Here is a 15,670-nt window from a genome sequence, read left to right on the forward strand (position 1 = left end):
GCTCAATGATCAAGTTCATAACAGAATGTTACTTTACTTTTTGAGAGGAGAGTTGTAATCAGAAAATATTAACAGGGTTTTTATTTACACTTGCTGGGACAGAGAGAGAGAGAGAGAGAGAGAGGGAGAGTGAGAGAGCGAGAGAGAGGGAGAGTGAGGGAGAGAGAGAGAGACAGACAGACAGACAGAGACAGAGACACACAGAGACAGAGAGAGACACACAGACACAGAGAGAGAGAGAGACACACACAGACAGACAGAGAGACAGAGAGAGAGCACACTCAGAAAAACCTGCCCTTCACCTTAAACAGTCCATATTTTTCAAAGAGAACTTACCTCCAGGATGTATTTCTGCAGGGACTGAATGTCTTTCAGAGCTTCTGGATCCTGGTGAATAACCACGACTTCTTTCAGTGGGTACTGAAACACACAGATATAACAGCTGATCATTGTACAAGACAACAACACAACACCATCAACACAATGACCATACTGTACCTAGCATATAATACACCTAGACCATCAAGCCTAACACACTTGAAGCAAAGGAAATTCAGGTAATTACATTTCTAATTACATAGTTGTCAGGTGCTACGTTGGTTGTACCTGTAATTTGAACTTCTTTGCACGATTAATCTAAATAACATCTCAACAGATATCAAATCCAAATTAAATATCATGATGCAGACACTCGATGCTCAAAGAGGAAATAGGATTCACAGTGATAATAAGAATGAATGTGATCATATTATTTTGCTTTGTTATGTCTATTTGCAACTATTGACTATATCATAATCAGCCAACTTTCTTTCCAGTGGACAAAATGTCAAAGAGAGACGGTTTCAAAATGACCCAATGTCTGTTGATGAGCCATAGAAAATATATCTAAATAAGCTGATAAAGCAGCTATGTAAAATACGCAGATTCTACATCGACAGAAAATAGGAGTGTGTTGTCTACAGTTTTGATAAACAGCATCTAACTGCAGAGCACAGTTAGCTTTACCTTCACAGGCAGGGTCTTCCTGTCTCGGATCACTCTACCCAGTTCGATCACTGACTGCATCTGGGAGACGGCACTCTCAATACGCTTGTCAATCAAACCCTCTCTGAAAAACAGAAACACGAGCAAAGAAAACCTGAGTTTGGTCAGTTCACGTGTGGTGATTCTTTGCTGAAGTATGAAGTAAGCTCAGCTGATGGAATCGTACCAGAAGCATGAGAGGCAGGGCTCCAGCGCGTGACACAAATACAATTTCCCTATATGAGTTGAAACCATGTGGATCAACAACGCCACGGGTTCAAATAGAAGTTAGACTGGCTGAAACAGCAGCTGGAAGGATTCGTTTGTTTTCGTAATCATGAATTGTCAACTTGTATATTCTGGGATTCTGTTGATCTAACCCGTGCTTGCAGCATCTATCGCACGCCGGTCCACCAGGCAGAGGGATTTCTCCTCTGCGGCTCGTCACCCTGATTGAGGGTCTAAGGGCAGACGATGTTGTATTGTGTACAGACTGTAAAGCCCCTGCAGGCAAATTCTGACTTGTAATTTTGGGCTTTGTGAATAAAATTGGAGAGATGAATTGCTAAAAATTACTTGTCTATGGTGCCAAACGTGTGAAATACACCAAGTTAACAGGGGCAGCACTTCGGCTTGGCTTTTACATTTGAATTACTTACTGAATTAAATTCTGAGGGAGGCAAACCATTTAATCACGAGAAGAAAATGACAACTGATTGCTGATATATTTGTTGAATCACCCAACCACTGTGCATTAAAAACTGCACAACCGAGACAGCCAATCATTTACTAAGCTGATCGACCTGCAACTGTTCCTGCCATCTGATTGGTGGCTGACCTTTTGGGGGAATGGAGGGGTGAAATAGTCTCATTCAACAGCAGCTAATAAAGCAGCAGTGCTGAGCGCTGCTTACCCAGTGTCAGGGGAAATTATTTGAACCATTATACACACTATTTTTCTTATGCTAAATCAAATGGATATTTAATCATGTCAGAACTCTTTTATTGTTAAAGACGATAATTAAGTTTGGGCAATTTGAAATTCCTCCCAGGCACTGCTAAACTGATCAGCCACCAAAGCACACATTTTATTGAAATAACTGAATGAAAGTGAAGGGAAATAAAACGATCCTATTTCATGAGCAACTTCCATTTGCGGCTGTAACGATCAAAAAAATACCCTGCACAATTTTTTGTTTGTATTTATAGAGCCCTGCAATATCAACCCAGGCACATTTTACCTCAAAAGTACAAAAAATTGGATTTTCAGAGTAGTTATCACTGAATCACACCGTCATTATATGATTATTATCATTAACTTCAGACAACGCCATAATATGTTTGGCGTCGACTTTACACTGCTTTGGAAAATGGGTCTTCTGCAGCTGGCTTTCGCCATCTAGAAACAAACGTGTTTGACAAAAGCTCAAAGATTATTAGGTTAGAAACAACAAAAAAATCTTCATCTAAACTCTTAATCCATTCTATAAAACTGAGTGGTGGTATAAAACTATGAGTATTTTTGAAGAAAACAAAAATTGAGAATAGCATGAAAAGACCAAATGGTTACGACACAAAGAAAGCGGCTGCTGTGAAGCCTTGCAGTCGTCTAGAAACTGCTGTGGAGCTTCTAATCTGAGTGCAAAGTTTTACACTACTGGTGTAAAGTAAGGCCACGCACTCCGGTTGAACCGGATTAGACTCTGGATCAGCAGTGGACAAAATAGGCTAATACAAACGGATTTATTGCTGTGTGAGCCGCAGGGTGACTGTTGCCGTGTTTCCACTACAGTTGAAATACACCGGCTACGTCCGTGACGCCTCTGTCATTGCTGATCTCTTCAATTCTAATCAATTGTACACAACAGCTCCGGTACCACAAGTCAAATCTGTATTTTTACACAGCTGGTCTTATCTATTCTTTCCTCTCTACACAAGACAATGCAGCCCCTCCAGTTACACACCAAGCACTGTGAACTGTGTATAAAATGAGTGTTGAAAAATGAACAAAATAAATACCACATTGTTTCAGTGCATCCTCATGGGTTATCATTTCCATAACACATTCAAGTAGTCAAATCAAATCAATTTCTATCCCGGATCCTGTAGTTAAAATGATTAACATAGTAGACGCAGAGCGGCTGCTAATATCTGTGAAAAATGCTGGCAATATAAACAGCAGGAGAACATTAGAGTATCCTGCTGAAACTCTCCTCAGCATCTGCTGCAACCACAGATGGAGCAGGTGCAGCAGGTAAAAAGACCTGCTCAGCTGAAGGGAAATGTTCGGTGCACTTAAAAGTCCCACCACATTTTAATGTCCAGACGAACATCGGGACAGGTTCATTACGGAAACTTCAACATACGTATCAATAAAAAAATTGGCCAAATGATGCTTTTTTTCACCCTCCAAAAAAGACTTCATACGCTAAAAGTGACACGAAAAAAAGGATTTTACTCTCATCAAACAGAGGCAGAGATGTCACCTTGAGCTGTGTGTGGTTTATAATATTGGAAAGTCAGTGCAAGAACTGCTGATGCACATATTATTTATAGTAGAATGTAACTTTAAATATCCAGTCACAGATTAATAACCAATCAGGACTGTGACAATAAACCTCTGATAAATAATACACTTTTTTGAGCTTTGATCTGGATTGATTAAATAAGGAAATGAAAGGGCTCTTTAAGAGCGACTGAGAAACTGCTTGACTTCCATTAAGGTCCCTTTAACATTTCAGTGAAAGACCAGCAGAATATCATTCAGATGACAGTTCAGTTCCACTTGGCTGTTGCCCTTTTAACAGTCCTGACATCTCTGTATTTACCATTTTAAAACAATGAAATTGTGTTATTGGACTACACTGAGATGTTGCCGATGTGGGCTGTGAAAGCGCATCTGAAAATGTATCCAACAGTTTGAGTCCCCGTTCACATAAAAGAATTCATGCGATATTTCCATTAAAAAAAAATATATATATATATATATATATATAAAACTGACAAAAATGGAGGTTTATTTAAGCGATTGTTCAAACCTGACTTGTGGCAGCATGAGATAGTGGATGCTGCTGTTGTCTTTCTCCTCAACGGAAGCGGGGTCGATGAGGTGATGAAGATTTTGGTACATCATCTCCGTAATGAACGGTGTGAAGGGAGCCTGAGTTGAAGGGGAGGAAGAAAGCGAGTGGACATGAGAGAGAGAAAGAAAAGGGAGATGATTAGCTGTTCTGTACTGTAGTTAATTTACATTTCTTGACATGAAGGTCTAAAAGTCAGAGATTTAAAAAAAAAAAAATTACAACAACAAAAAAAATCAGCAAACAAAACTCACATTTTTTGCCAGAGCCCATTTCCTCAAATGATATAAAAGCTCAAGGGGAATTGTGGCGGAGCGAGGTTACTTCTGATGTTGATCGCTTCCATTTCAGCCACAGCTAATTAATTTGTATAGCTCACAGCTGATCTGTATTGATCTGGGTTAGGCTAACTGGCTCTTAGCGTGCATCTCGCCTCACATGCAAACATCTTCAGTGTGTTATAAATAAAAACTCCTACTACTTATGCATTATTCATAGCTGTGCGAACACACAACACACGCACACTTCTCTACCAGTATTATTTCTTTTTGTCTGGCATACACAAAAGCAAAACCTCAACAGAAGAAATTTCCTCTTATACAGTCTCTCTCTCTCTCCCTCTCACACACACACGCGCGCATACACACACACACAGAATCAGTATGACTCACCATCAGCCTGCACATGGAGAACAGAACACTGAAGAGGGTTTCCAGCGCCCACAGGCAGTCATCAGTGCCACTCTCTCCCTACAAAGTTCATGCACGCACGCACGCACACACACACACACACACACACACGCGCGCGCGCACACACACACGCACACACACACACAAAGACATTAAGTACATTCAATACATTCAGTCCCCGTGGAACAGTTAAAAGACAGAAGTACCCCAACAGACATCAGCGCATCAATTCTCTATCAAGCTCAACTAAATGTTGACAACAACACCGGTGGCTATAAAATGTCCAAAGACAATGAGGCTGCAATAAAAGTTTATGGACTTATTGGCAGTTTGAATCACTGTTTCAATTGAGCTGATGAATTTCTATTATTGAGAAAACTGAAACTCCGATTCAGGAAATGAACCATGAGGAGAAGGTCTGTGAGGTGTCAGTGTCATGTTTAACACTCTTCCACACCTCAACTCCTGTGACTCCTGTTGCTGTGTTAAGTTGTACTTTTGACATAAGGAATGAAAGGTTATACCGCACACACTCTGATGTTAATTTTGTATGAGGGTGTATTCTGAGTGTCTATGTGGACATTGTTTCCAAGCTGTAGTGACAAGCTCACTTTAGTTTTGAGACCAAAGTTTTGACGTGCCGAGTCAAATCACTGCACCCAGTCGGTAAGTTCTGGCAATGTATCCGATTCTATATTTTTAACTACATTATCGCATCCTTTTAAGTAGCTATTACTAAACAAATGTTTCATAATCCTCGTTTGATTTATGTCTGTTAAGGTAACTTTTGATAGCTAACTGGAGGTTAGGGGTCTGTGGGTCTGAGCTCCTTCATGTACACACAGAGGAGAAAGGGGTCTCTCAGTGTGTTGCTTTGAAACAACAATCAGTACAGCAATTTCCTTCAACACAGATCTACTGTGGTCACATATAGAAACACACACTCCAAGAGGATTGTGGAAATCATAAGATTAATGACTACATGTCTGCGCAGTCTTCAGCTGCCTGTGTCTGTGTTAGAGTTTAATACGGGGCTGAAAATACACATCAGACATACTATTGGTGCGTAGCTGATGGTCAATAGAGTAACGGGTTGAACTGGGAACAATGTCACACCTGACTTGAGTGTGTTCCATTAGAAAAGCTGGGGTAAAAGAAAGAAAACATCCCAGCCATTTAGCAACTTCAGTTGATAACAACATCCTGTGTGCTATTTTTGCATACTTAGCAGCCATCTTGGGTTGTTACTGTGGGTCCTCTGAGGCTGCCTGAGTTGAAGCATTGGAATTTCGACATGGGGGGGGTGCTAAATTTGTCACTACTTGGAGATGAAGTTCCTAGTAACAGATGGAATGTAGTGGAAATGCATTGGAAAAGCTACTTCCAGCATTTTCCTTCAAAAAAATGTTTTAAAAAATAAACAGCATCCAATACAAAAGCTGTGATCTCACCTTTAGACGGCGTCTGTTGGTCCGAACATACCAGTTAGTGAGCATGTCCACAAACTTGACGAGACGAGGCACGACAGTGTAGAGACGGTAAGCTGCAACAACACAGCACTGTCAGTTCATTTACACGGACAATAAAAACAACAGACGGGTCGTCACTTCATATGAATTCAGTGTGTTTGTGCTTGGAGAGAATCGCCTCACCATCCATCTCAGCCTTGAAGAACTGGATGAGGGATTGCGTGAAGGACTGAATCCATTTGTCCATGATGTTGTTACTCTGCTTTGCGGTGTTTTCATTGTACAGGAACTGAATGTCATCCTCCTAAGACATAGGAGCACAGACAGAATCACAACATGAAGGCAGCACAAACACAAGTTAATATTTTTCGCTCCCTCGATAATTTCATGTGACGCACAGAGCAGGGAAAGGCAATAACAATGATGTGACACAGCTAAAAATCTGCCCAGAGTTGGAAGGCATCTGTATATCAAGAATTAATGACCACTCTTCAGCCAATCAGAATTGAGTATTTATCCAGACCACACAGAAGTTTCTACTTTTTTAGACTATGTGCAGGTGCAATCAGTGACAGAAGCTCATTGTGTGTGTGTGTGTGTGTGTGTGTGTGTGTGTGTGTGTGTGTGTGTGTGTGTGTGTGTGTGTGTGTGTACCTTCTGTAGCCTCTGTACATTCTGGACCAGGAAGCGATAGGCATTATACCATGGCAGGAAGACATCCTTCAACACATCTCGTACGCCTTCCTCTTTGAAACGCAGGTTCTCTGCTCTCACTACAGGAGAGTTGATGAGGTAAAGTCTACAGAGAAAGACAGGGAAGAAGACTGGCGTTAAAGAAGTGAGAACAGTTTTGGATGCATGGATAACGTGTGCATGGATGAGTCTGAGTGACTGACAAAACAAAAGTGAGTCATGTTGAGTCATGATGAGTGGATCAGTGTCTGCGATATGTAGCTTGATACAACTGGATTAATTTATCGTGATCCTCCGTGCTCCGGCTACACCAGCTGTCACTGATGCCCCATTGAGCTCTGTTAGTCCAAACACAAATCCCTGCGAGTGTGCAAACCTCATACAGGGTGGTATAGAAGTGAGAGTCCTGTGGTTAGCACTAGCAGAGCAGATTTGGGTTTAAAAATGTCACTTTGTCTTCCTTTATTTGACATTAATAAGGTTAGATGACATTGACACGTGCCAGTATGAATGTGCTTATATCATGCTAACCGGTAGATTCCTTACAAATATGAAGGGGTAATGATGTAACTACAGCAGTGGGAGGTGGCCACACTCTAAACCGAACCTTCTGTCACACAGATTGATATTAAAAAATGTATTAATATAGCGCCAACTCATCTCAGGCCACTTTCTCACAGAGTGTGCCGACACCACATTCTGTCTTTGGCAGAAGATGTAGCAGCAGCATTGTAGGATGCAGGTAGCTTTTGCCCCCAAAAATCCCCATTTCATTTGTGGTTCACCAAACTGTAGCAACATGAGTGACAGGCTGTTGCATGTGAAGTGTATAATTGATCAGTAGAAGGTGTAGTAGGCGCAGCTATCAGGATTCATGAGTTTAAGATGAGCAGCTCAAGTAGAGCAGACAGACCCCAGACGCACCACGCAGACTATTCTGTAATTTTGAATTGGAGAACAGATCGAAGATATGATGGTGGGTTACTTCGTTCAGTGCCCCTCTGTTTGTTCTTTACCCCCTTTTTTGTAGATTATTTTAATAATTAGATTTTGCTGATGTATTTTTGTACTCGTCTCTGTCAAGTAAAGGCCTCGGTTTTTTCTTTGCACCATTCACAATAATTTTCTTTTTGATAATATTGCCATCTGTGCTCTGATTGTGCTCATCAAAAAAGACATGAAGACAAGAAAAAAGATCTTGTGAATCTGGCTTACAAGGTAATGTGATCAGGGCAGACATGGAGAGGTGAAAATTTAAACAGAGGAAGATGAGGCTTCTTAAGCAGCAGGATTAAATCTTGTTTTGATGTGGGTACTGAAGTTCTGTGGTAATTGCTGTTTATTCTTAACAATTTCGTAAGTGCATTTGACAGAGAGTTTAAGAGATTTCTGTCAAGAATGTTGATAAATAATGTTACAGGTACAGTAATAACTTTAACGTAGCCAAACCCATTTAGAAGAATGAGATTTTTGAAAGTGGAAGAAAAACAAATATTCAGTCAATATCTACAGTATATGGATTTTATAAAAACAACACACAGCGATTCAGCTATCAAATTAGTTGCTTTACTAGGTTAAAATCCCTTCCGACTAAATATGGCTCTTGCTTAAGTACTGTACAGATGGTTGATCAAACAACAAGCACACTGTTAATATGACAATGACAAAAACTCAATAATAAACTAAATAATCCCTAATGATATGAAAGTCTATGGCAAGCATTATCACACTGGGATGTACTATTTATAAAAGGTTTAATAAATGTGGAGGAGAGATGAGATGATGCAACTTTATGAAATCATTCACGAGTTATTTCAGCAGAAGCAGCTTCAAGATGCATTTTAAGTAAACAGAACCATTAACTGGCCAAATACTTTTAGCACTTTAAAACGGGCAAACTTTAAGATGGAGGGTTGTCATTTCCACCCTGTTTAACTGAAAATACCTCAAATGTCCCACAGTCTGTCACTGCTTCAGTTACCGTCTGATGAAAAAAACACTTATTGGACTCTGTAAAGTTTTAATCAGAGACATGTTCTGTTGAAAAGGGAGCGTTAAAGACAGACTGTCGTCCTCCTCTCGGTTGCTCACTCTTCATCAGTATATATGAGCATATGGTGCAAGTGTGTGGTGCTTTATTCATTAGGCCATATGGCCATGGTGCTCCGACTGCTCAGGGCGAACGAGAGAATGTATGAATCGGTAAAATGTACTGTACTCTGTGTGTGTGTGTGGCATGGTTATAAAAGCTTTGAATTACCATGTACACTAAGCGAGGCACCATCTCAGTCCTATACACACACACACACACACATATACACACACACACACACACACATATATACATATACACACACATAAATATATGTGTGTGTGTATATATGTATATGTATATATGTGTGTGTGTATGTATGTATATGTATATATATGTGTGTGTGTGTGTATGTATGTATGTATGTATGTAGGACTAAGATGTTGCCTAGCTTAGTGTACATGGTATTTCAAAGCTTTTATAACCATGCCAAGCAACAACATAAGGTAGGTTAACACACACAACCCTGCCACTGGCACCCAAGCATTCATGCTTCAGAAATCACACTTGCTCACATTCAAGTACACAGCTGACCTGAGGGCATCCGCGCCGTAGTTCTGCACTATCAGGCCTGGATCTGGGTAGTTCTTCTTGCGCTTGCTCATCTTCTGTCCATCGCTGCGGGGATACGGCAAAAGGCATTAACACACATACACACGCTTGCATGCATAAAAGTGCATCTTAGTAACCATGCACTTGGTATTCAAATTAGTCAAGTCCTTCCAGGTCAGCAGGCCTGTGAGCACAGTACTGTTTAGACCCCAGGGCTGAGGACAAGCAGGCCTACTGGAGAGCAGCTCCAAGGGCTAACCATTACAATGTTACAGCACACATATCACCATGATCAGAAGACAAGACAGGAAAACTAGGTGAAGACGGGAGCAGAAGGAATCTGGATATGTTGGCTAACGGTGGAAAACAGTGGAAAATGGATAAACAAAGTGATGTCTAGAAACATGTTGATTTATAAGGTGAGACTGGTAATATCAGATGAGCGAGAGACAAAGATATAATGAAAAAACAGCATTACATCTGTTACCATCTATTCCATTTCTATTTCAACAAATTAGGAATTGAGAACTAATACCTTAACAGCCTGACAGCTATAAATTATTATGAATTTTCTGTAATTTCTGGTTTATTTTTGTGGTAAAGTTAGACTGACCTAGCAAGTACCAGACCGTTAACGATGACATTCTTGAAGGGTGGTTTTCCAAACAGAGCTGTGGAGAGCACCAAGAGGGTGTAGAACCTACAGAAGGAAAGCGCGCAAGGTCACAATAAGGTCAAGGTTGAAATATAACAATTAAATCCTATGAGGTGAGACTGAGAGGAAAGAGATTTAAAGTTTTCATTTAGCTATTTGCTGTTAATTTGACACCAGTCCAGGCAATTCAAAATAATCTTTATGAACACATTTGCCTGCTGTTTGCTTCACTTGTAACAATTTCCTCCGATGAGCTCGGTGGGGAACGTGTCTACACCTCCATTCCTCATCGTTTCATCAATTTCTCCATTAGTATAGTTCCCACCATCCACCTATATCTGTTCATTCATTCTCAGTTTACCATCCTCTGGTCTGGTCAATGCCTTCAGCGATGAAGTCTGCAGGGAAAGTGTCTTCAAACTCCTTCCTGTTCTCAAAAGGGTAGTGGACCTGGGCGTAAGGCATGCTGCCACTCTCAAACCAGCAGTCAAACACCTCTGTCACCCTCCGCAGGACTCCTTTACCACACCGGGAGGGGATTGTCAGAGCATCGATGCTGGAAAAGAAAAAGAAAGAAAGAAAATCATTAGGTAGACGTCCACAACAGAATTTTTTTTTTCTCCTTGTTCACTTTTATTTTCTGTATTATCAGGAAACTTTATAAACGTGTAAACTATAAACTCCAACCTATAGATCTCTAAACTTTATAGCTGCAGTCTAAAAGAATGATTTTATAATCTTTCACAGCTGCGTACAAGGTGAAAAAATTGTGTTCATATTGTGCTGACACCCACTAGTATAAGGTCTGTTATTGCTTTTGGTCATGAGTTTCAGACAAAAGGATTAATTTATTCCATATACTGGCTTGCTTGAGTTCAGCCAACCAACAAAATCAATGTTCCCTCAAAAAAACTTTTTTGAGCTGAAGAAAACTGTTTAATCGCTTTATGTCAGTTTACATGCAGTATCTTTAAAAGTTCTATGAATTTCTCTTGTATATAAAGTGTAATTAGTTGTATCCTACGTGAATAAAAACCACATTACATTGTATCCACAGACAGTTGAGTAAGAACACTTACATTTTCTTTTTTACAGCAACAGCCTGAACTTAAAACATTAACAGGGACTCAGGACTATAAACCGTTGATTAGTACGCCTTTAGTAATCTAGGGCGGGCCACTAAAGCTGCTCTGCTGCAGTGCTCTGCTACTCCTATGAGGCCCTATTGATGAAAATTGAGCATTAAGAGGGAATTTTCCAAAAAGAACAGAATGTTTGAGTACATTTTGAGTAGCTCAATCTGTAATTTTGCAGCGTGCTCTGCACATAACCCTGAAAATTGTTCGAAAATGCAGGCAGAGCTATTATCTTCAGGAATTGGCCCCTTCACACTTTATAACAAGGAGCGATTACAGTCTATCAACTTAGCTGTCTGTGAATCAAACAGCTTCTGGATCTGGCTGAAAACTTCTCCCCATAAATCAAAAGAATTCAAAGTTATCTTCCTCTAATAAAGGGTCGGAATGCTGCAAATGGGTACCAGTGGGGTGGTTCAGGAGTGTCTGCAAAGCCCTATAACCACATGTTTTCACTCGCAGAATAATGGGGATGTGTCCGACCATACGTGAAATAGATAATGTGGCCATCACACCAAGTTATGGCACCGACAGGCACGAGGCGCAGAACTGAGAAAGCTGGGTCAAGCTCTTTTTCTCTTCATCACAAATTCAACCATAACCAAATTCTTGGCCATACAGACCAGAAACGGTATAAAATAAGTGGATGTAGCCTGTGATGGAACCCACTGGTCAATAGACTTCCATTTTAAGCCATTTTTTGCGTTACTTAACATTATTGTCTTAATCACCTTTTTTGCAACCAGTAATCACCACCGCTGTGGTGACACGCCTCAATCCTGCTTCAGCCCCCTCTGGTAAAAACTAGAACTTTAAAATAATATTAATCAGTATAATAAATATTTTCTGAGGTGATTAATTGAGTGAGAATAGACTTCTTTGTGATCAGACTTGTTTTTGCAATTTTTAGAGCTGAAAAAAACAAAAACAAAAACAAAATATAAACAGGAGGTGTGGCTTCATTTTTCAGACCAGGAAGCTACTTCCAGTTCTATTATATAGGCTATGGCATAGTTGAGGACAGATTGCCCAAAAAGCTTGTAATAGTATTTGATTTCAAGTATAAAGCAGTTTATGAAAATAACACTGTGATATTTCCAACAGTTTGAACCACCACTCTAATTTCACTGATTCCATTAAGAGGCTGGATGCTGCACTGCTTGAATGGAGAATGGCTTTATTGCCAACAATAACTACTTTTAAAATCTGAGTATTATTCATTGAGATGTATTTAAAATAATGGAAATTTCAATTAATGGAATGGAAAAAAATGAATCATGACTGTAAAGCACTGCCTCATGATAGACTCAAACCATAAACCAAAACTTTGGTTAAGTTTGTACATTTAATGTACAGCTCAACGTCAGCAGCAGGATACAGGAAGCCTATCCCCCCCCCCCCCCCCCCCCCCATTAATTTAAGATGGGCAGCCAGAGAGAGTGGATGACCAGTGGAAGAGTAAAGTGATCTGTGCTCCATTAAACCAGGGGGGGTTTCAGGAAAATAGACCACATTAGTCAAACACATGGCAGATTTTAAATGAATAAATGTATAAACTAATAGACACACAAACAGCACATCTTATCACGTCTGCCCTTGTGAGCCTGTGGGTGTCACACTGTCCCACACACACAGGACTGAGCACACATTCAAGACGCTGTCCGATAACGTGGCAGGTGCATCAGTGACTCACCTCTCCCGATGCAAATCAGTTACTTTGACTCCCGTTAGTTCTTCCAGCTCCGCCATGGATCCGATACACACCACCTGAAAAGCACCATATTTTCTCAATTAGTACGTTGGTCCAATAAATATTCTTAAATACAAAAAAAAAAAGAGAAAAAATTTGCATTACTGTTTCTCAGAACCTGAGCCGGCATCTTCAAATAAGTCATTTTGTCTAACTAATATCCACATATATTTAATTTACAGTGACATATGATAAGGGAAAAAAAATCATGAAATGATAAAACAAAAGCCAAAATTGTAGGGAATTATATTTTTCCACAATCAATAAATTGATTAAATCTTGACGAAACCAACATTCCAGGATGATCTAAGTTTTGAATATTTGTAAATGAAATTTATTTATATATATATACGACTGTATATGAGGATTATGCAAGTGAGGAGAATCAATTCTCTCTTTATCTCCTGGTTGTTTTAATTTAAACCAACATTAAAACATTGACAAATGAAAAATTACCGTCTTTAATATCAGTAAGGTAAACATGCTGGTAAGTTGTTGCCCGTTTACACATGCAGCAGAGCAACATTAGAGTTGTGTTTCAGGATCAACCACAAAAGACCCTAATCATCACTCTCTTTTCAGCTCGTTTTCTGAAATCCTTCTGTTGCACTGTTCTTTTCTGCTTCAAACTTGCCAGTCTGCACCACATGACTTCAAAGTAGGCCTATATGAACACACCTGCTAAGAAAGTTTACCTTCCAAAGTACAGTAAAAAGTGTGTTATGTGGTCTCCTCAGAGAGTCGACCTGTAGGCTTTGCTCTAGTTTTACCGCACCACTAGGTATCATGGCCCAGATAGAGGATAATACGCCAACATTTGAAGAAGATGGAGTGAAAGAAACATGCTGAGAAAGAGACAGAACAAAAAAAGAAAACATACTGGGAGATAGAAATCACAGAAAGAAACACACACTTAAGTTTTGTGTGTAGGATTTGCAACTGAGGGGTGTGTGAAGGAGGCACCAGGGAAGGAGCACAAGTGTTCTGGAAACAGTCACAATGCTATTTCCAGCAAGCAGGTCGCTAGCTGTCCCTCTTTCAGCCAGGGGACCAGCACTTCATTTTATAAACAACCCAATTCTGACTCCTCTATTCAGTTCACTCCACTTCGCATATTCATCCAGATTCAAACACGGACAACAAGATGAACACTCCAGAGTTTGGCTGGCCTCTCTATTGTTTGCTTTTATTGTCAATCTTTCCTCTCCACCGCTCAGATTTCCTCCTTCTTGTGTCTCCATCATTTCCTTCCCAGGCTAATTTATTCTGTTCCCACCTCCTCTCCCTTTCTCCCATGTCTTCACTGCTTTCCCACCCAGCTGCTACTTGGTTGTCTTGAGGACATCTGAAGTTGCCTTTACCGGTATGACGAGAAACCAAACACATTTTGGTTGCTATTTATTCACTGTATACATTAATGAATCATTCATGTGTTGAGTTTATGGAGGCACTTTGTAATGGTGCCCGAGGGGAGCTGACTGACTGCAGTAAGGAGTCACACTACACTCTCTGGTTTGACACTATGGTCACCCCAAGATGCCATGCCAGAATCTTTCTCCTTCACAAGCACAAAAAGGGTGAGATATGCTAAATCATGCGTGTTAAAATAGGTCAAAAATGTTCACCGAGTAAATATATGATTTTAAAGCTACTTGGATTTGACTACCCTTGCATTAGACTTATCTTTCTTTGGAGAGGCTCCTTGAAATATATTAGCACGGTAAATAAAACGAATATCAGCTTTTATAATGTCTTCTCAGGCTCCATCAAGTCCAAAATGGAGCTACCAAAGCTCTCTTGGGGAAAAAAAAACAAAAACAGTTTTGGTATTTTGTCATGACAACAGACAAAATAGTGTGATCCCCACAGAGACATATAAAGACCTTATTTGAAGCATTAAATGTGCATGTTTGTGTTGTTTCCTGACCTCCTCAAAGTCGTCGCTGACCCACAGAGGGATCGGTGTTCCCCAGTAACGGTTCCTGGAAATGGCCCAGTCGCGTGCATCCCTCAGCCAGTTCCCAAACCGTTTCTCACGCACAAACTCTGGAACCCTGAATAAAATAAACATTTTAATGACTGATGATTTGAATCAATTTCTTAGATAAAACTTAATTTCAACCAAAGGAAATGTTGAAGTGGAAAGAGGTACCCATTTCTGGTTGAAGACAACTCTGGTTTGAGTCAACCGAAGAAAATCTTGACCTTGTCCAATTAACTAAAATCGTTGAGTTGGGTTAGGCAACGAAGGGGTTTTGGGAGACCAGGATCAGTAAATGTGGGTCAAAAGCTAACCACTTCTTCTCATGCAAAGACAGCAATCGGCACAGCAGGACCTGCTGTGACTGCCAGCGGGGAGCAGAGCAGCCTAGGGCAGCTGTGCGGAGTGTGGTTTGTGAAATACGGGAGGCAATTTGCTGTTCAATTTTAATTTACAAATTACAGACATGGCAGATACGCTCTGATGGGGGGGGAAGGGGGGGTCCACAGGGAATTAGAAACAATTGATAAGGTGGCAAGCAATCATGAGG

The 15,670-nt window shown here is 40.3% G+C and overlaps 1 protein-coding gene across 1 annotated transcript in view; it reads right to left on the bottom strand.

Moving 5' to 3' along the window:
- iars1 (isoleucyl-tRNA synthetase 1) overlaps positions 1-15,670 on the bottom strand; it is a 47,748-nt gene that overhangs the window by 11,956 nt on the left and 20,122 nt on the right. Inside the window, exons 14-25 of the mRNA XM_086199736.1 lie at positions 15,067-15,193; positions 13,083-13,156; positions 10,615-10,809; positions 10,212-10,298; positions 9,581-9,664; positions 6,916-7,060; positions 6,445-6,565; positions 6,244-6,335; positions 4,775-4,852; positions 4,062-4,183; positions 1,006-1,108; positions 337-420 (exon numbers count right to left, since the gene is read on the bottom strand). Of these exons, the coding sequence (XP_086055862.1) occupies positions 337-420; positions 1,006-1,108; positions 4,062-4,183; positions 4,775-4,852; positions 6,244-6,335; positions 6,445-6,565; positions 6,916-7,060; positions 9,581-9,664; positions 10,212-10,298; positions 10,615-10,809; positions 13,083-13,156; positions 15,067-15,193 (1,312 nt within the window). The remainder of the gene's footprint in view (positions 1-336; positions 421-1,005; positions 1,109-4,061; positions 4,184-4,774; positions 4,853-6,243; positions 6,336-6,444; positions 6,566-6,915; positions 7,061-9,580; positions 9,665-10,211; positions 10,299-10,614; positions 10,810-13,082; positions 13,157-15,066; positions 15,194-15,670) is intronic.

This window comes from Aulostomus chinensis, chromosome 3, assembly GCF_037954235.1.
Source record: "Aulostomus chinensis isolate RoL2024-O1b breed Wild chromosome 3, RoL_Achi_v1.0, whole genome shotgun sequence".
Taxonomy (NCBI): Eukaryota; Metazoa; Chordata; class Actinopteri; order Syngnathiformes; family Aulostomidae; genus Aulostomus; species Aulostomus chinensis.